Below are 22,238 nucleotides of genomic sequence, written 5' to 3'. Positions count from 1 at the left end.
GCAGATGACAAAATATATTTGCATGAATGCCTGACAAAGCGAAATCGCGAAGTCTTGCAGTTTGGTACTGAGCTAAGAAGACAAAAGCGGCTTACTTCTGTGTTCTCCGTCCGTGGACATGTTTATGTTCGTGTGCATGTTTATGTTCGTGTGCAAACAAAAGGCGAGGCAGTAATTGTGACAAGTGTAGATAACATAGAGCGAATTGCAGCAGTCAAAAAATGAAAGATTACAGCATCGAATAATACAGCAGTTAGAAAATATGATTATTAAGCACGATTGAGAGAATACAAAGGTTGCGCCGATCTCGGACCGCTATTCCTCTCTTAACGAATTTGACAGAATCGTTGTTTGCATTACGTCACACTTGTGCAACTTGTTTACGTTTTCCTTGCAACATTTTTCTTCTTCTTCCATTCTTGCTCACGTTTTGGCATTCCGCTCTCGCAATTGCACCAGTGTGACGTCACACAAAAGTTATTCTCAAAAATCCTCTCTGATCGGCGCAATCTTGTATTCTATCATTCTTGATTATTAAGCAAACTATGATTGTTAAGCATACCTTCGAAACTTTCTCTCTTTGTATCTTATTTCTCTTTTCTATCTCTTGCAGCTTGACTGCCAGTATGTTGACTATTTACAATTTACTTTTTGAGCTTATTCTCGGTACGCTCTTAAAGTGCAATGTTCCATGCCTTTTGATTTTCATTCTCATTTTATATGAGTCTTAATAGCTTCTGCAGTTCCAAAGGCGATAATTTTAGCATGCTACGAATTTTGGGTAAGCAAAAACTTGTGCTGAAAATATGCCATATTAATGCTCAAAGTTTACTCAAAAAAATTGACGTATTCAGGTACCTTTTTGAACATTCAGGCGTTGATATTATATGCGTTTCTGAGACATGGTTTCCTTATTGGCACAATAATGAGTCGGTTTCTGTTAATGGATATGTGTTATTTAGGTCAGATAGAGTTGAGCGCGGTGGTGGGGCTGCCATGTTTGTAAAATCTAGTATTTCATCCAAGCTTCATTGTAAATCAGGGGTTAGTAGCCCCATCGAGTATCTATTCTTACAAATAGCAACAAAGTCAAATAAAATCCTCTTAGGTTGTGTTTACAGGCCAAACAAATACATTAATTTCGTTGACTTTGTTGATTATTTGGAAGAACTTACGTTGTCTTTTAACAATATCGTAATAGCCGGTGATTTTAATTCTGATCTACTCAGCGATGTTTTCCGTCAACTGTTCGACACCCACTAATTTTACAAATACCAGTAGCTCACTACTTGATGTCTTTTTTGTAAATAATAAGAACAAAGTACTCCTATATGATCAACTCGACCTTTCAAGCTTTTCTAAGCACGATCTTATTTACCTCATTTTTGATTTCGAGTTGACAAGCAAAACAGAGTACTACTCTTACCGTGACTTTGCGCATATCCAATATGAAGACCTTGAGAAGTATGTCGACTCTGTGAACTGGGCATCCATATACACAATGGTTTCAGTAAATGACCAAATTGATTTTATTCAAGCTAATAATAAAAGCCTTTTTAATCAATTTGTACCGCTTGTTACGACAACTATTTCGGATAAATGCCGTCCTTGGTTTAATAGCCATATCAAAACGTTAATTTCAAAACGAGATCGAGCATACCAGAAGTGGAAGCGTTATAGGACAGATGTCCTTTACAACGACTTTAAAACTCTTCGAACAGAGACAATTAAAGCAATAAAAACCCAAAAAACTATGTATTACGACCAAAGATTCAGTGCAGCAATTGGGTCAAAGCAAACATGGCAGCGAATTCGCGAAATAGGGATCGGAAAAGAAAGGGCACAAATCCTTGATGTTGTAAATGTAAATGATTTAATAAGCAGTTCCTTGACTCCTCGAATACTCTTGAAAAGGTCGCTGTCAAACTTCAGCTTTAATTGTGTTAATGAGTGTGACGTTGTCCAGTCAGTACTATCTATAAAATCTAACGCCGCTGGTTTGGATGACATTCATCCGAAGTTTTTCAAATGTTTGCCCCCGAAACTTCTTCCATATATTACCTGCGCAATAAATAACATTCTTACATCAGCTATATTCCCGAACTGATGGAAAAAAGCCAAAATAGTACCCATTCTGAAATCAAATGGTGACTACAGACCTATTGCGATTCTCCCATATCTATCTAAAGTCTTAGCGCTCATAATGCATCAGCAGATTGACTCGTTTATATCTAAAAATTCCCTGGTTAGCGCGTACCAATCTGGCTTCAGGCATAAGAAAAGCTGTACCACTGCGCTTCTTACCGTTTCAGATGACATTAGAATAAATATGGACAATAATCGCGTAACCTCTTTGCTTACTGTTCTTGACCACTCCAAAGCTTTTGATACAGTAAATCACAAACTACTGTGTCTTAAATTAAAGAATTTATTTCAATTCTCATCTTCGGCTCTAAACCTAATTAGCTCATATCTTTTCGGCCGATCGCAAGCAGTCAACATAGGCAATGCAATGTCAAGTTTTCTTTCCATATCTAAAGGAGTTCCTCAAGAGTCGATTCTCGGCCCCTTACTGTTTGTTTTGTACATCAACGATCTGCCGAAGGTATTAAAGCACAATAAAATTCAAATATACGCTGATGATGTGCAATTATATTTGAGCTGCCCACTTCACTCATTAAACCTATGCATACAGAACCTTAATAGTGATTTAGACCTCGTTCACGAGTGGGCAAGTAACAATGGCTTGGTCTTAAATCCAAAAAAAATCCCAATGTATTGCTATTTTTAAAAAACATTTTGACCTCAACGTTTATGATACAGTTTCGTTGAGCAGAACTGTGATACCATATGTTGATGTAGCTAAGAACCTGGGCGTACTATTTAATAGAACACTAACATGGGTTAATCATGTCTATAGCACAATTGGTATACGAGTATACGCTACGCTAAGGTATTTATGGTCAACACAACGCCTAACGCCAATGCCCACTAGAATGTTAATCGCGAAATCTTACTTGCTACCAACGCTGTTGTACGGTTGCGAACTCTATGCTAACAGCGATAGTCAATTCAATAAAAAACTCAACGTGCTTTATAATAACATGGCCAGGTATATATTTAGCAAAAAACGGTATGACCACCAGCGTTGCCAGGTTGACGTTTTTAACGTCATTTGGACGTTTTTTGTATCCCGTTGACGTTTGGACGTTTTTTGTGTAAAAAATTATGTTTTTTAACTTCCCAGTAATTTTTCTTTTTGACTATAAGGGTCTTGTAAGTAGATCTGATTTTGAATTACTTTCTTAAAAAATCTTTACAAGCTGTGTTTTGCAGCAGCTGCTTCAAAAGATATTTATTCTTTGGACACATATGACTTAAATATGATGCAAACCAAGCGTACGCGCACTTTTTTTTTGATCTTGGACTAAGGATCCCGTGTTCAAAGGTTGGTTGTGTAAACACTTGAGGTTACGAGGCTTATTGTAATGTTTGCAATAGGCACATTAAAAGCCAAATCAGGAAAAGCTGATATATTGCAACACGCACGCTCGCAAAAGCATCAAAAAAGCTGTAGCGGCATAAAAAGTCAGAAAAAACTAGGCGAATTTTTTAAGACTTCATTGAAAATGTAACGAGCGCAAAAAAGGCTGAAATATTGCTATGCTCCTTCTTAGCAGAACGTAATTTAGCATTTTCGACAACCGACCCCCTAACCAAATGCCTACAAGAAAAAAAAAACTATTAAAAATCAATGCGATTATTAACCCATTCAAACTTGCACAGTATTGCCATGAAATTTAATGCGCCATCAAACTGCATACTCAAAAAAATTCTAAAAAATCGGATTAAAAAGTTGAAAATCTAGCTGAAACTTTACAGATTTTTTATAACTTTTGCACAAAGTTTGAAATGTGGATTTATATTTTGTTTGTTATATAATGAGATTGGCTTTTATGGAAAAATAGTAAACATTAAATAAACAAAAGAGAAACAGCCAAAATCGATCGAAATGCTGTTGACTTAATCAGCTGGTCACAAGTATATGTATAAAATGATGTTTATATTAACGATCTCAACCAAGTTTACAATGAATTTTAAATGTGCTGTGTCGAAATGACATTTTAATATACCTTAGGTACATATCTATGTACCTTTGTATGCAATAAAAGTTTAATAAGACGAATTTTTTGTACATTCATTTGAAAAAGACGTTTTTGGGTAGGAGATGAGGTTTTTTCAGACCAAGAGGGATGTTTTCTCATGCCGAAGACCTGGCGACACTGATGACCACATCTCTCAATCGGCTCGAAAGATAACTTCAATATCACTCGACGATATGCTGAAACTCAAGTGCCTTACAATGCTTCAGAAAATTTTATTCTCAGAGGAGCATCCGCATCTCAAAATTCGTCTTCAAATTACTCAATCGTCACGATTACAACAGCTTTTGCACCTGAAATTCAAATCTTTCATATCTGAGCGTCAGTTTTTTGTCTATACTGTTCGCCTATGGAACAAATTACCACTTAAACTCAGGTCTATTAAGGACACATTGCACTTTAAAATAGCATTACTTAGACACTATGCTGACTAACAAAAGTTGTAACTATTTAACTCGCGTCAGTCACCTCAACTCTAAATTACTAAATTTTTCTAAATTACTTGGGGTATTCACAACAGTGTCGTAAGTCTCGTGCTGTTGTATGTCGTAAACTTTAAACGCCTAAAAAACATGGTAAAGGGGTTTGCAAAGTACCATCCAAGTCATATTGTGTATTTTCGCAGTGTTAAAAAATAGTTGGTTGTGGTTTCAAGTTCTCTAAACATTTATTTAAGCTTTTCAGTTTACGACATAAAACAATACGATACTTACGACATCGCAGTGAATCCCTCAACTGTATTTTTCTTTATTCACTTCAATCTTACAGTTTATGAATAATTGTATAAGTTTTAGATGTTAAGTTCAAATTTTATATATTTTAATATCGTTATGTTTTATTGTAATATTCTCAGTATCTAACACTGAAATATAACCTGTGGTTGTTGTGTTAGAGTACTTAAATAAATAAATAAATAAATAAATATTATACATAAACTACAAAACATGATAAATACAATAACTTTTGGTAAAGTAGGAATTTTGAACCCTACTATTTTGCACTTTGACGAATTAAAAAATATAACATATTACCAGCACGGTACAATGACCATACAGACCTAATGGATATTTAAAAATTTAAAATAGCCCAAAAAAATTATATAATTGTACTATATATAAAATATCAAAAAATTAAGTTAGCATGTAAATATTACGAAGTTAGAGCTATTGCACAATTAGATGGTAGGCTTATTATTGTTAAAAATGTAACCAATTGTAACAACAAGTTCCTCAATGTAAAAGATTGTAAAACAGAAATTTTAAAAACATATTGTAAACTGTACAAGCAAAGTACATGTTTATCAAAAATTTAAATAAAAAACAAGGAAAATGTACAAAAATAAAAGAAAGAAATGTTCCAATTGAAATTATAAAACAAGGAGCAATATTGATTTCAGGAGAAAATATTGTAGAAAAGCAAACTTTACCAGGAACATATTTAGTAACATTTGAAAATGATACTGTAATTAATAACAAAACCTATGAAAATATTGAAGCAAAGATTTAGAATTATTTAAAAAATGATTATGCAAATAACTTTGAAATTTTGGAATATATAGAAACAACCAATAAACAACGCAAATTGGAAAATATAAATATATTAGCCAAAGAAGATAAAAATGTCAAAACTCATTTATCCATTTTGTATATTGTCATAATTTTAGTAATTGACATTTACATTAAATTCAAAAAACCGCATAAAACTGCCAATCAAAACGAAAATATAGAAATTCAAGAAAATACATACAAAGTTATATTGGATCAAATAGAAAAATTAACAGAAAATAATGAAGAATCGGGTACGATTCATCTTAGATAGGGGGGAGTTAACGGCAGACCACACATAGCGGCACAGTAGTAAATATAAACCATATTTCTTATTAATTTGTATCTTGCGGATTCATAATGCAATTTTGCAAACTCAGCAATTATGCAGCTGCATAATTGATGACTCATTTGATTTCTTTGTCAAAAATTGAAATTTGATATATTTTTTCCGCTCAGAATGTAAAATTCCATTCAAGGGTGTCAAATAACTTCTTTGTCCAAGACATTAGCATTTCATCATAGCATGATGCAATGCCAACGCCTTATTGTGAAATTAATTGTTAAATAAATATTGTAAATGCTATAAATAAGCTAAGATTGAAAATAAAGAGCAGTCTTTTTGCAAGTTTGGAACTAACTCAATTCGTGTTTTAATTAATCCGCGAGGCCGCGGATCAAAACATATTTTTTTACTGTTTCCCAAACGGGGAAACATAATTTTTACATTTTCGCCACCGCATCTAAAATAAACATATTTTCAAGTGAACTTTGAGCTTTCATCTTTCAGCCCTTGCAAAACCTTTCTAGTCCTTTACTCATCCTTTTTTGCTTTTGCAACTCTTCGCGCGATTCATTTATAGATTGCACCCAAAGTTTGCGACTGGTTGAGGTGAGAATACCAAATTACGTGGTTAAGGGCTCATCAGCACTACTCGAATGCCTTTACGACTTGGATGGTGAGTCGCTGTACTCGGTGAAGTGGTACAAGGATGGTAACGAGTTCTATCGATATGTGCCACGAGACATGCCACCCGCACAAACATTTCTACTGCCAGGTGTATCGGTGGAGGTAAGTAAAATTTATATCATAACCAAGAATTTTATATTCATGCAAATTATACATGCAAATGAGGGTATTTTTGTACTATTGAAACGAGTGGCATCAACAAAGATCGGACAGTTGTCAATATAATACAATAATTTTGTGTAAGTTAGTCATTTCTAAGAAACAAATGCAAAAGCGCCAAACCGAAAGTACAACTGAACATGTTTTGTTTTTACATTTTTATTGCTAATAAAGGATTCAGGTGCACAGCCAAATAGCACGAAAAAGCGAGCGTCGCACAGTGCTTCGCCCCCATACAGTGAATCGGCAAAATTAGAGGAGTTGTCGAAGAAAAATGAAATTTGGAGTGCTGGTTCAAAATATGTAAATTAAAAAAAAATCGAAGTTTTGGCAAAATCGGTGCAAAGACATGACTACCTCCCATAATTCTTTAATTTTAAATGTTTAATTTTGGCTACAATTGGTAACTGTTGTAAAATTATATCCTTACATACATCCTTAATTTTAAAAGTTTAATTTTCGCAACAATTATAAACAGAATAAAGCGAAAATTGGTAGCTGTCTGTCCTTAAGCTCTGTGGCAAATTTCGTTCTGTTCGATGCAAGGACATGACAACCTCCCTATATCCTTTTTCGTAAAAACTAGATTTTAGCTACATTGGTGACCAGAATGTACTAAAAACTAAAAATAAACTTTTTAACCCTTGACAAATTTTGTTTCATGTGGTATCAGGAAATGACTACCTCCCTTATGAATTTAAGTTATTGAAAAAATTTATAATTTAATATTTTCTTTAAAAAGGATCATAAATAGAAGTTTTTCTAAACTTGCTCAATCTTTTTATATGTATCTCTCAGTTTCTTCAAATTCACATTTTTTTTTTGTAGACCTAACTGATGATAGTTCCGCATCCGACATTAATAACAACCCTGCAAACCAAAGTTCCCGAAATCTTAAGGAAATCGTTAGGAGTATCTCTCTGTAACGATTTTTTTACGAATTTTCAAAGAAAATTATATGAAGCGGTTGACACGAACTCGTAAAGAAATTTCTGTACGAAAAATTAAAAAAATTCTGGAAAAATTCTGAAATATATTCTTCACATAGCACCATTATTTTCGTTGATTCACAGATTTTCTTCCGGAATTTCGTAAAAGAATGGAAGTGTGCGTAATTTATTTCATTTTAGAAAATTCGGCAAAAAATCAAATTAAATCTTAACGAATTCTTTAAAATGTCGTTACAATGCAGAATACTCTGAAAAAATGGTTTGCAGGGAAATGAGCCATTAAATATCCCGTCTTCTTGTATGGGAAAATCGCACTTTCCTTATATTTTTATGACTGGCTTCTAAGGCTTCTTCGGATAAACACAATAGAATAAAATAATCTATAAATATAATAAAATTGTATCAGGCCGATGTCTGTACATTAAAGATATTTAAAAAAAATTAATGTTTGGGATCTTTATTAGAGCCACAGAAGTCAAATCAACCATTTTTAGAATTTTTGTCTGTCTGTCTATATGTTTGCACGCGCATCACTCGAAAACTAATGCACGGAATTGAATACAGTTTTCACCGATGTATGGGTAGAGGTCTAACTTAAAATATAGAAAGAAAAAAATTTAAGAGTTGCCACCTGTTTGAAAATTGCAGGTTAAGTAAATTGATAAGAAAAGGTGAATAAGGCAATATGGGCAATATGGCCGTCAAAAGAAAGAGATTTTAGAAGCCTTACAGCGGAAAATATTTTTTGAGGATTGGCACCTGTTTTAAACTTTTAATTAAATTAAATAAATAAGATAAATTGAAGATTGTAATATGGGTATCAAACTGAAGATGTTTAGGAAATTTTATTGCCGAAAATATTTTTGGAGGAGAGTTAGCACCTGTTTGAAAAATTTGATTGAATTAAATTGATAAAATAAATGAAATCTATGTATATCTATACTTATAATAAAATTGTAACATGCCGATGTCAGTAAGTTACAGATATTAAAGAAAAATTAATATGAGGGTTTTTATTAGAGCAGAAACCAAATTAACAATTTTAAAAATTTTTGTCTGTCTGTATGTCTGTCTGTATATTTGTGCGCGCATCACTCGAAAACTAATGCATGGAATCGAATTCAGTTTTCATTGATGTATCGCTAGAGGTCCAACTTACAATATAGAAGGAAAAAATTAGAGAGTTGCCACCTGTTTGAAAATTTCAGTTTAAGTAAATTGATAAGAGGTTTACAAAGGCTCACAGCTGAAAATATTTCGGTGGAAGGTTGCAACCTGTTTGAAAACTTTCATTTAGTTTAATTGATAAGATAAATTAAATTATTGCATTATTGGCATCAAACTAAAGAGTTTAGGAAATTTTTATGCCGAAAATATTTTTAAGGGGTCTGTCACCTGTTTGACAAATTGTATTCGTTTAAATTGGTAAAATAAATGAAATATTACAATACGGATATCAAACTAAAGAGGTTTAAGAAGCTTACTTTCGAAAATATTTTTGAACCTATTTAAACAATTTAATTCAGTTAAATTGCTAAGACAACCTAAATGTTGCCATATGGGTATCAAACGAAAGTATTTGAGAATAATAAAATTCTAACATGCCGATATCTGTACATAATAGATATTAAAGAAAAATTAATATAGGGTTTATTAGATCAACGGAAGCCAAATCAACAATTGTTAGAATTTTGGTCTGTATGTCTGTATGTTTGTAAGCGCATCACGCAAAATCTTATGTTTTCACCGATGTGCATATTGCTAGAGGTCTAACTGAAAATGTAGAACCCATTTTTTTCAGTTAATCATCGATCTTTATTTTTAGGTATTTGAATGTATTAACTTTTCCCAGAGCTTCTTTGTTTATATTTAGAGTTAGCACCGCACTGGTCTCGAAAAATTTACTCGGTATGTGGCGCTGGGGTCAGGATATTCGTAAAATTCTTATACAGACTAAAAAGTAAAAAACCATTACATCTCTAAAGCCAATTACGCTGGGGAACTTAAACTTAGCATGGAAGCATAAATTGCAAATACTCTACTTATGGCGAAAACTGGTAGGCATTGGAAAAGGGTGCGTGGCACCTCCCATACAAACTGAACTTCTGATATAGCTTATCTCTGGAACCGCTTACTCTAACGTCCTGAAATTCGACACAGCTACATATGCTATTAATACCGTACTTATGGCGAAAAGTGGTAATTATTGGAAACGCTGCATCTATATACATTTACGTAAACGCGCAAGTACCACACGATTGGGAACCATTTGCTCCTAGATTTCTAAATCCCACTGAATTATTGTGACTTTGTTTTTAATTTTTGGTAAAAGGTAAAATTTGTGAGTATTTTTTTTTTAATTGAGCACAAAGATTGAAGCTTTGGGTTTTATGAGATTCGTTATAGACTACATACCTATGTACACAAAATGATAGCCGTTTTCGTTGTTCGGAGTAAACTCAAAAACCACTGAATAGAGTTCCGTCAAATTATCGGAGGTTATACTTTACATATATGGTCTTATTACATGCTACTAGAAAACTCGCTACGTGGCGCTGGAGTAGAGTTATTTATACAAGTCATATTTATTGACAGATTTCGTTCAAATTTTAAATGAGAGCTTTGTATATGTATGATGAAAAATTCTTTTGACCCGCTGAGTGCCACTGGAGTCGAGGTTAAAATTCATAATATGTATTAATTTGATGGTAAGCAATGGTTTTGCAGAAAATCGACCCAATGGATGGCGCTGTTTCATTTGAATGATATTCAAGAGATCACACGACTCATTTAGCTAATGTAAGGAAAACTTTTCATCCGTGGGACTGTGAGGATTCTTGACCCTCATACAACAGAAAACGCACATCTGGGCTCTGGAGTTTCCTCTTAAGAATTCTTATTGGTTTACGCATCGGACCAGTGTTGTAGTTGCAAGATCATAGAAAAATATTACGCATGCTTGGCAGAGATCTCACAGGTGGAAATAAGACCATCAGTAAGGCTCATGACATCGAAAGGGATAAGTATTCCATATCGATAGCTGAGTGGAAGATTGACCTATCTCGGCAGCCAGTTCGAAAACACACTAGAAAACTGCGCTTTAGTGGTTTCAACGTAAACTAAATATTTTGACTTTAAAGACTATTTTTGCTTTTAAACGCTCTTTTGCATTGGGCAACGCCAAAGTTCTTATTAGGAACCGAGAAGCAAACGGGCATTGGCTAGTAATAAATAATGAAAATCTTAAAACGTTTTTTAATTTCTTATAACCTACTGACAAGTTTAAGTGGTCCAAAACATCACACCCATGTAACTACTAAAACCATATGAACCGTACTTGGCATGTAATACAGCTATATTGTATTAAATATGAGTTTCTAGTAATATTTAGCAGCTCCTTAAACGTTCTAACATTAACCGAGATTCCGCAGGATAAAACTCTTAATATTATGCCAAAATTATCAATAAGACTTCTACCAATCGCCGTAATTTATGGTTGCCATATGCGTGAGCCCATTAACCAGGACACTTATCATCCAAATCCAAATGAAGATACAAGTGCATATGGTGCCAATATACATATTTCTTATAAGTACAATTGCTGTGGTTCTGGTATTGCATTATTTTGAAGTAATTTCTGATATTATAAGAAATGTGGTTTTGTAGCACAATCCGTAGAGCTGAATTATTGATGATAATGTGCTGTATGAAACGCACAAGTTTTGATTTTTTTGTTTTAATCATAAAAGAACAAATTTCTCTTGACTGTTACGTAACTTCGAAAAATGTTTGGCGCCTTTAGCGAGGTCTTGAATGCTTGCTTTACCACTATTACGAAATTTCTACATATCCTACAATGCGCTCATGCTCTTATTTGGGTAGCGAAAACAGAAAGACTTTTCGGAAAATATTTTAGCTCCTGAAATTCTGGGTAGTATGTAAGACCCTTCAGCCGTGTACCTCAAGGTGCCCACCGAAAATGTTTTTTTTTTTAATTTCAAGACGGTACCCCTAATTTTATTCGTTTTTATGAGAAATATTATTGCCTATTTGTATAGATTTTTTAAAGGTCATTTAGAGGTCGCGACCTGTCGATTTCAGCAAAATACAAAAGAAATATACAAAAAAAGAAAAATACAGAACAAATAAAAAACTGTCATCGAAATTAAAATGGAGATGGTTGTGTAAACCGCTACAGTTTCAGTTTGAAGTTGAGTATTGAAATTGCCCAATTTGACAGCACATTCAGCTCTTCAACTAACACTAATATTTACAATAAATTTTTGTGACTTTTACTGGTGATCGCTCAAATGTGTTTATGTGCGTATGTATTTGGTAAAGCGCAGTCACGTCGCTCAGACACATCTCTTTTGCTTTTGTGAGCTCGTGTTTCATCGGCACTGATGTACAGAATTTTCGCGTAGCTATGCGCTGTATTTGGCGACCAAATAGACTTAAGCCCAAAATACAATAGCGCAGCGGCAGTGGCAGTTTTTCGGGTCCGTTTCACTAGCGGGGCAAATGCAGCGGAATTTAAAAAAAATAGTCGGATAATTTTTAACTAATTTTTTGCTAATTAATTACCAAATACAAAAATTTCTAACCAATGCCGTTATCCCGTTAACTCCATGTCTGCTAGCGTAACAATTTCGCTAGCGGAATTGGTCATAACACATGTTATAATCATCAAAAAAAAAAATCATTTATGGCGCAAAATTTTTGGCTCGAGGAATACTTTCAAGTAAATAAATAAAAAAAATGTAAATAAAAAAATTCTTCAAAATAAACAAAATTTTCACGATAATTTATTTTGGTATGAAAAATACGATAAGATAGTTTATAACTAATTTTTTGCTAACTAATTACCCAATCCAATAATTTCTAACCAATGCCGTTATCCCGTTAACCCTACGTCCATGTTAACCCATTTGAAAACTTTGGGCACCGCTGAATTAGACACACTAATATATTTTCACTTTTAGCTCACGCTTGTTTGTGATAGTGCCCATCTCTGTTCATGATCCATAACAATTAGTGCAAATGAGTACTTACACTAATTCAAAAAATGACTAAGAGTAATTTCCACCAAAACAAGAACACACTCAAAATATACTAAAAGCTCAGTTAGTCTAGACTTAATTTCCGTAACGTAACTTAACTAAATATTTCGGCCAACCTGTTATATGAGAAACTGTGTTGGCGGTTAGTTAAAACTTAACTTAGCGTAAGAAACTTAAGAACCTGTAGATTTTAGGTTCTTAAGTTACGGTCTTACGGAAATTGAGAGCGGTGAGAGAATCAGGCTTGCCAGACTCTCGTTTTTGTATTTCTTGAAAATAAATGAAAGCAAACATTGTTGTTTGCATGAATTTTTTTGATGTGGCATTTAAGGCGGCGAACTGTTAAACAGCTGAAAAAGAAAATACAAAAACAAAATATTTCCGCTCTTGGCTTAAGTTGACGTGTTGAGTAATCATTGATGATTTCTTACGGTAAGTTAATTTAAGTTAAGTCTAGACTAACTGAGCTTTAACTCTTATTTGTGGCGGCAATTTTTGTCTCTATCGAGCAAGAATGATAGAATACAAGATTGCGCCGATTGCAGCAGAATTCGTGAGAGTAATTTTAGCGTGACGTCATCGTAGAGTTGACAACTGAGAGCGGCGAGAATGAGGGCGACTAGTGATGTGCTGAATTGTCCCCAATACTCGGTACCCAATACTTAAAAAAGATTTCGGTACCCTATACTTCCTTTTCGGTATCCGATACCGATTATTTACATTAAACCCTCGCCATTATATGCATATCAGGTTTAGAAAAAACTTTCATTACTAATTTATATGATATCGGCTAAAACACTTGAACTTATCGCCACAGAAAAATATTATTTTATCAGTTTTAACCTTAGTCGGTCCAAGGTTCAAGAAAAATACTTTGACGGATGAAGAAGCCTTTCAGGGGAGAGATTCTGTAGCCAGTTAGCGACAAGTTTCGGATCGATATCCCACTTGTTGACTTACAAATATTTGATATCAAACGTCGACAAAACCGATACCGATTCGAAAATTGTCGTTAACTGGTTACAGAATCTGTCCCAGGCCTACAAAAATGATATCGTCCGATTCAGCTGGAACAAAAAATGCTTCAAACAAGTAAGGGTTTCTCTGTATTATGGCATCGAACCGACATATATACATCTTTCATTTGAATCAGTAAAAAAGCTCTATTGGCTCTTACATTCGGGTTTTATTAGGCGTTTTTTCCATATTTTTGGCCTATGTGCGCTTTTATTCGAAACCTAAATGTTACGGTACCGAGTATCGAGAGTATTGGGTACTTAAAAGTATTGACTCAGCACATCACTACTGCTGTCTTCTCTACTATGACGTCACCAAAACAGCTGATTCTGTCAAAATCACTGAGAGCCGAGTAGCGGTATCGTCATCGGCGCCACCTCTGTATTCTCTCCACCGTGTCTATCGAGTATAGTCTACCCAGCTGGATTTTACTCCTTTGGTCGAGTGAGAGGTTGAAAATAATTTGAATGAGTTTAATATTATTTGTGTTCTGCTTTGTGCTACATCAGTGTTGGCATTTTTAGTACAATTGTACTTTTTTGATACAAATTCGTTTACTACGCAGTACTTTATAGTAGAATTTTGTGACGAATACTATAAATATATACGTTGCTCTGAAAATTCACGGCGAGATTTTTTTTTATCTTTTTGTCTTCGCCTTCTCGTTTTTGCCTTTGTAAGTTTTGAAAAAAGGTTTTGAACGAACCATTATAACATAGCAAAAGGTGTGCTATCAACCTCACATTCCTAGGCAAGTTTTGAAAGAATATTTTCGATACTAAATCTTATGAAAACAAAATGTCGAAATCAGCTTCATATAGTTAGAAACAGTGTCATCGTTAATTCTTTATGTTCTTAAATATCATAACTCCACGACACTCATATATTGACTAGATTTGACTATTTATTTTATTATTTTTTAATTATAATTATTTGTTTATAAAAATATAGTCAATTCCTTAACAAAAACTGTATGAAAATAAGTTTAGATCTGTGAACAACATTAAAAAAATGTACAAACTTTCGTAAAAATTTCGAGCTTTCTATTTCAATTTTAGTATAATACAAGTAAGAAAGTCTAAGTTCGGGCGGAGCCGAACATTAAATACCCGGCGCAAGTATTAAATATATGTTTTTTCACCTTTCCGAAACCTTCCGCTAGATGGTAAGCCGGGGTGTATCAATTTTGAGTAAATTAGCGTCCTTCAATTTCGAAATATTGAAGTTTCAAGCATTTCTGAAATTTACCGTTATATGAGAAGCGGCCGTTATTTTAGTCCGATTTCAATAATTTTCAACGTTTTGCTTATATGTGGCAAGCACAATAACCACACCGAGTTTGGTAAAAATTGGTAGAACGGTTACCGATATACTTATATGAGGTTATAAGTGGGCGGTGTCACGCCCATTTTCCAAAGTTTTACCATAATCGTATTTCTTGGTAAAGAATTGTTGCAAGCATCAATTTTGAATAAATTAGCTTCAATATTTACTGATTTATCGAAGATTTTGTATTTCTCTAAATTACCGTTATATGGGATGTGGGCGTGGTTATTGTCCGATTTTAAAAAGTTTCGCCGATTTTTTATGCTGTGCCAATGCCAGCAACTGTGCCAAGTTTGGAAGAAATTGGTGCAGCGGTTACCAAGATATACACATGTAACCATAAGTGGGCGTGGCTACGCCCATTTTCCGAAAATTTATAATATTCTTATTTTTCGTCTAAAAATTATTGTAAATATCAATTTTGAGTGAATTATCTTCAGTAGTTACTAAAATATCGCAGTTTTCGTATTTCTGGAAATTACCGTTATGTGGGAAGTGGGCGTGGTTAAAGTCCGATTTCGCCCATTTTCAATACCAACCTACCTTAGATTAAGGGAAACCTACATACCAAATTTCGTTGAGATATCTCAATTTTTGCTCGAGTTATCGTGTACACGGACAGACGGACAGACGGGCGCACAGACAGACATGGCTTAATCAATTTCTTTTTTCATCCTGATCATTTATGTATACATTTGTTTATATCTGTCTCGATTCGTTTTGGCTGTTACAAACAACCGTTATGTGAACAAAATTAATATACCCTTGTGCACAAGTGCGCTCGGGTATAAAAATGCAAGTTTAAAGTAGCTCTATGTTCAATGTCTAAAATGTACCTACATAAACTTTCCCATGAATACCATCAAATCATTGATCTTGAAGGGAATCTATGTATGCATGTACTAAGAAAATATATGAGCAAATTAAAAAGTCGATATAATTTACAGTCGAAAAGTACAGTTTTTGTATAGATTTCGTACTGAAGGAACAATTTCATTTCCCAACACTGTGCCACATGCGGGCGCCACCATAAACAAGTCTGAGCTAAAAGTGAGAGTGTGTTAGAGTCGTGACAGTTCGCTAGCTACGCACACACGATCTGTAGATGAAAGCCGAGCAACCCAAACGGCTCCGGTGTGCATCACTGCTTTAGACGAATCACTCGCGAAATGTTTCGTTTGTTTTTTAGCTCTGCTCTCTGCCCATGCCTGCTCAAACGCCTTGGTTCTTTTGAGCATGTGTACCGTTATTTAAAAAGAATTCGAGCAGGATGTCGAATTTTAATTTACGCAGATAGTTAGAGTTTTGGTAACTTTGGATTATAACACTTATCGATCTGAGCCGCGATAGTTCGTTTACAAGAAGAGTGTTTATGTTCCGCATATTTTGCGTTTTGTCCATATAGTGTTAAAAAAATAAAATAGTACAAAATGTCCAAACGTGCAGGCCGACCAAATAATATCGACGAAGAAACATTTATTAAAAACATTTTAAACTGAAATCTTCGAAAATAATACCATTAAAAGTAAAAATGACAGTGTTTGGAATAAAATTCGCAAATCTCTGGAATACAAGTTAGCATCAAATTCCATATATTCAATGGTGGTGATGAATAAATATGAGACAAAAACAAAGTTATTGGATTTAGAGGAGTCGACTAATTCCGAGGATCTTGCAAATAAGGCGTCCTTTTTGGAAAGCTCCGCGGAAACACAAAATGATGCATCATTTAATAAGTCCAGTGAAGCAGCTGATGACATGCTGTATTTCGACATATATTTAAGCAGTGCAGAATTTCACGATATTGTCCATGACTCGGTTAAAAAAACGGTTTCAGGACAGCCAAAGCCCAGATATATACGAATCCGCTGTTTTAAAGCTGGTATTTGGCAAGCGAAAATGCCAAACTTAATAGCTGAGGCATCAGGCTTAACATGTGGATTCAGTTTTGAAGGACATTACGTTAATCTTAATGAAAATAAAGGAAATTTTAAAGGTATGTAAAAGCTATTTTACAACGCTTTTATCCACTTTCAATGTTGTTTGTCCAGACATCTTTTATGGCAAAGTTTCTGTACAATCTAGTCTAGACATCAACCGCGTCGGTAGGATCATATCAAAGAACATACAATTAGACACTAGAGGTAGATGTCGCCTCGCTGGAAGTAGTTAAATATTGCGCGTAAAAATATGCACTACATACGCTACAGCGGAAATGGACGACACGCCATTTCTTTAAATGAAATTAATTGGTGCTCGTATGCAAGTGCGTATGTTGAAAGAGACTATAAACAAAGTCTGATAAAATACAATACTTATGTATCAGAATTTCGTTGAGTTATTGATGTGTATCTTTGGTTTCGGTAGGGGTAAAATTTGCGAAGATGTAACGCATAGCCCAGCAAAAAATTTCGAAGGGCTAGACAGAGACGAACACATGGTGTTTGTCTCAGTGGGTGAATTTGGAGGAGTGACTTGGGAACCACTAGTGGTACGGGGGGCCCAGTAGGTAACTCGTTTAGGCCCAGTTGGTAACTAGTCTTTGGGAACCAGTTGGAAATCGGTCTGAGACCAGTCAGGGTCCAGTTGGGATCAGTTTGGGACTAGGCCGAGCCTAGATACTTTCGTACCATTTGGGGACCAGTTGGTGGATTTGAGCTCCAGAGGCCGTTTTGAGGCGTTTGAAGACCTTTTATGGTGTTTTGAACGTGTTTTGGGACGCTGGGAACAAAGATTAAATGACTTAGCTTTACTTATTATCTACAGAGATATAGAAGTTACGAACAAGGAAATATTGAATACAATTTTTTCTTTTAAAGACGAAGCAGTAGAGAAATTTTATTTCTGCGATATTTTGATCAGTTTTGGCTATTTGTCTTTTGTTTATTTACTGTTTGATATTTTTGTATAAAAGTCTACCTGGTCTTACAACAAACGCCAAATAAATTCAGATTTCAATCTTGGTACAAAAATCGTAAAAACTCTGGAAATTTTCACCAAAATCTCAAATTTTTTAATCAGAATCTTAAAAAAAATGTTGGTATGCAGTTTTGTAGCCGATTATATTTTAGTGCTAGTCTTAAGCTGCTTTGCCTTTTTTTTCTGGCAGTGTCCTCTATATAAAAGAAAATTGTCGAACTTACTTTGTATGGAAAAAAAGTGAAATATCTTCTTATATAGTGTTTGCTGTAAAACCAACTAGACTTTTATAAAAAAATTAAATAAACAAAAGACAAATAGCCAAAAGTGATCAAAATATTGCAGTTCTATTTATTTTGTGGACAACTGTATGTAAGCACTAGAATTTATTTAAAAAACTGAAATATACATAGGCATATTTGGTGCAAGTGATTATATGAAAAAAAATTTTAACCCGCCCCCCCAAAAAATGTCTACGTTCGCCCCTGGGACCATATAAATAAGATTTTGCTCCTTTTTTAAAAAAGAGTTATAATATAAAATTACTTAATCTTTTTTAGGTCATTGTAAGTGCAAAACAACATTATTTTGTTCTTTTTCGGAAATTCCACATACTAAAAATGTTATTGGAAAATGTAAAGTTCAATTGTCTAACGCTAATACGAAATGTGGAAAGATGTGGCTCCGCAAGCCAATTGCTGAAAAACTCTTTGAGGATTTGAAGCACAAGAGCGTTGTAAGATTTTGCGCAGACAAAGCGCGTGAATATATGCTTCCGAGCGGTAAGGAACCGCCTACACTTCCTGCAGCAAACGTTCTTCGCGTTATTAAAACACGAGAAAAATTACAAAAATATTTAGATGAAAACCCTATAATAGCTTTACTTAAAATGAAGTATTCAAAATATCAAAAATGCATACAGGATATAGGATATGATCCATTTCATGTACGATATACAACTTCAACAACTACAAGCATACAAAACTTTTTGTAAAAATGCAGAGAGAATTTCAATTTATATTGATAGTACTGGATCAGTTGTTCGAAAAATCAAAAATGAAATTAGTATAGAATCTAAACACATTTTCATGCACGCTATAGCGATTAATACACCAGGTGGTCAGATGCTAATAAACCAAATGTTGAGTGAAAGCTCGCGAACTACTGTATATATTAATTGGCTGCTAAATTTTCACGCTGAAGGTGCTCCATATCCAGATGAATGTATCACTGACTATTCTGCAGCCTTGTTAAATGCCGTTGTCATGGTTTACTCACCATTGAAGAACGTAAAAGATTATGCTGATGCTTTAAAGAAAGGAGAACTTCAAAAAGTTCTTATAAAAATTGATATTGCTCATTTTATTAAAAAATACTCAGTTTTCCTTAAATCTATCACTAAGAGAGCAAAAACATTTTATCTTGCTAGCATTGGCTATTTAACAAAATGCACCAGCGAAAAGGAAGCAGAAGATATAATAACTGCTTTATTAGTAGTTTCGCAATCAGAAACAGGCGGAAAGCTGCCAAATGGAGAGGGTTCGCCCTGTGCTAAAGCAATTACACTCCTAAAATCCAAAATTACAGGTAATAATTTATTTGTCGTGATGCTGCTTAATGTTTTATTTAACGCTTTATATATATTTTTAAGATGTCGACGAATATAATACATTTCTTGAGGTTGAATCTCAAGAATATGAAAATAAATTTGAAGAAAATGATTTAAATAACTATAAATTTGAATCCGATTGCAACCAGTACTGGTATAACTGGGGGAGGCAATTACAAAAGAGGGCACTCAGTAAAATCAGTGAACTTGGAGATAACTTTAATGGGCTATTCTTAAAAGATAGCAAATTATCTGAATATTTGTTAAAAGATTTGACACTCTACCCAATGTGGTCGAACATTTATAATAAAAAATATAAAGTTATAAGTGACACTGCTTCAAGCGCTGCTATAGAATCTGAATTTAAAAAATTAAAGCACGTAGTATTTAAGAAGAGTGATTTTCCTCTTAGGGTAGACGATTTTGTAGCTCAACATATTGATTATTTAAATGGAAAAAGCATTCTCGTCGAGTCAAATATTACTGAAAATGCCGAAGAAATTCCAATATCTGAAACTATGCCTCAATAATTAAATAACCGAATGAAAATACCGGAAAATGCATTTGAAGATTCAATTGAATTCACCAACAGCATGGAAATTGAAGCAACATTTCCCAATACTGTTTTACAGAAAGTAGGCGTAAATAATAAAATTTCCAGTCAATGCCCAGCATGTACAAACAAAGACTTTCCTGAAGGAGCTCACAAGTGTATTATTTGCAGTAGAAACGTTCACGTGTTGGATACATGCTCAAAAAGTTGTGGGGAAGAAGAAAATTATGGAGAGAAACGAATTTGCCTCGCTTGCTAGACAATACAACAATCAGAACAAATTTTTCCTTTATCGGAATACGATAATTGGAAAAAGCAAGGAGAAGAAAATTCGGAAATTGAAAAACGGAATACGGATCAACGAAAACGAAAGGGTAGTATTTCCTTGAAAGGGAAAACTTCTAAAAAGCGTTCCTTATATTTGTGTGCCAGCAAAGATATCATAAAGGATAAAATTTCGGTTGAGAAACATCACAAAATTCCTATAATAAAAAATGGAAATTGTTTCAGTCTTAGTGCTATCAAAATCGGTACAGAGAATGTAACCCTCACAAATACTTGTGCTTTTGATAGCATACTCCAGATATTTTTAATATCGACGTATGATTTTCACAATGTCGAGGAAAAGGCAAGTACACCTCACGTTTACGGATTAACAATTTTCAAAATTTATTAGTAAATTTTATTACAGAAGTAGTTGCACATTAGAGTGGCCGCTATTTGTTAAGAAATTTTTTAGCAATGGTAGTGTCAATATTCTCTGAAGTGATTTGCTTGACCTTATTTTGTCGGTCCAAACAGGAATCTCGATTTACTGTTGTTGGGTAGCTCGTTTCCAATGGGATGGTGACAAGAAAGTGGCAGACTTACGTTTTGATGATTTTGGGATAATCGGCGAATGGGGGTCCAATTGCTGTCAAATGAATAGACCAGGTTTTGCATTCACAACTTCTTTATTTTCCCCTGCCCAATTTGGTTGGGGATTCGCCGGAAGAAATGTGACGGAACCCTTTGCCTTTGACTGAACCAGATACAAGATAAAAAAAAAACTGCAAACGAATAGCACGATTAAATTCTGTTACCGCCTCGAACACTTTGCACACTTACGGCTTTTTACTGATAGCCTTTTTCCTTATGTTTGGGCTCAGTCGATTTCCCTTTATTAGATATGGGTGAATATCGACTAACTGAATGTCGCCAGCTTTTAACCCAGTTTAATTATTTGGTTAAGATTACTTCCGTTCTTGCGAGGGCTGATGCGTGTGGTTCGCTCCGTGTCCAATTCGGGAAAGGAAGAATATTTCCCTAGCCTCGTGGTATGTGACCACCGATTCTTTTATCGTGTGTAAGTGTGGGCGTTTCCCTATTGTCACTGTCAATTCGTGCCTATGCCGATATGATGGTTCGTGTCTTGGATAACATTGGTTACGTACATTCATCTGGCAATCCCCCCCATTTTGAAGTTTAGCTTTGACAGTTTTGTTATGTTTACATTTCTCATGAGTGTTCTTATGTCTATTATTTGGCCACTAAAAATAATAGATCATTATCCCCCTCTCATCTTCAGCGACACGTTAACAAAAAAATGTGGAGCGTTTAGTAGGGATATGAGAATGGTGGTTAGAATGCAATTCACATCGAAATCGTTCCACATGATCTTCATTAACCCCATCCTGACTCGTTCAGTTCGCCTTTAAGCGCATATGTATGTATGTACAAATACTCCGTCTTTCGTATTTAGTTTCAGTACGCATTACATAAGCTACGGTAGATGAAAGGCATTGGTAAATGATTTGGTTATGAAACTTTTCTTGTTTGCTTTGATCGATTTACTAGCAATGTACTGAGGATATAATATAACAAAACTATGGATATAACAAAACTAAACTTAATTAATTTATTCATGTGTTCATTTCACTTACAAACTTAATTATCATTTCAATATATCAAACTTTTTTTTTTTTTTTT

At 34.3% G+C, this 22,238-nt stretch overlaps 2 protein-coding genes across 5 annotated transcripts in view; one reads left to right on the top strand and one right to left on the bottom strand.

The window, feature by feature from the left end:
* The window catches only part of LOC118749371, a 228,034-nt gene extending 221,117 nt beyond the window's left edge, over positions 1–6,917 (top strand). For all 3 annotated transcript variants that reach the window (XM_036484170.1, XM_036484169.1, XM_036484168.1), the window contains one exon: positions 6,571–6,917. In XM_036484170.1, the coding sequence (XP_036340063.1) occupies positions 6,571–6,902 (332 nt within the window). In that variant the 3' untranslated portion in view covers positions 6,903–6,917. The remainder of the gene's footprint in view (positions 1–6,570) is intronic.
* Positions 1–22,238, bottom strand: part of LOC118749364 — a 910,564-nt gene that overhangs the window by 815,812 nt on the left and 72,514 nt on the right. The gene's annotated exons all lie outside the window — the stretch shown is intronic.

Source organism: Rhagoletis pomonella, unplaced genomic scaffold (assembly GCF_013731165.1).
Source record: "Rhagoletis pomonella isolate Grant_MI unplaced genomic scaffold, Rhpom_1.0 Rhpom_scaffold_00015, whole genome shotgun sequence".
NCBI lineage: Eukaryota > Metazoa > Arthropoda > Insecta > Diptera > Tephritidae > Rhagoletis > Rhagoletis pomonella.
This window is presented reverse-complemented; position numbering and strand designations above follow the sequence as displayed.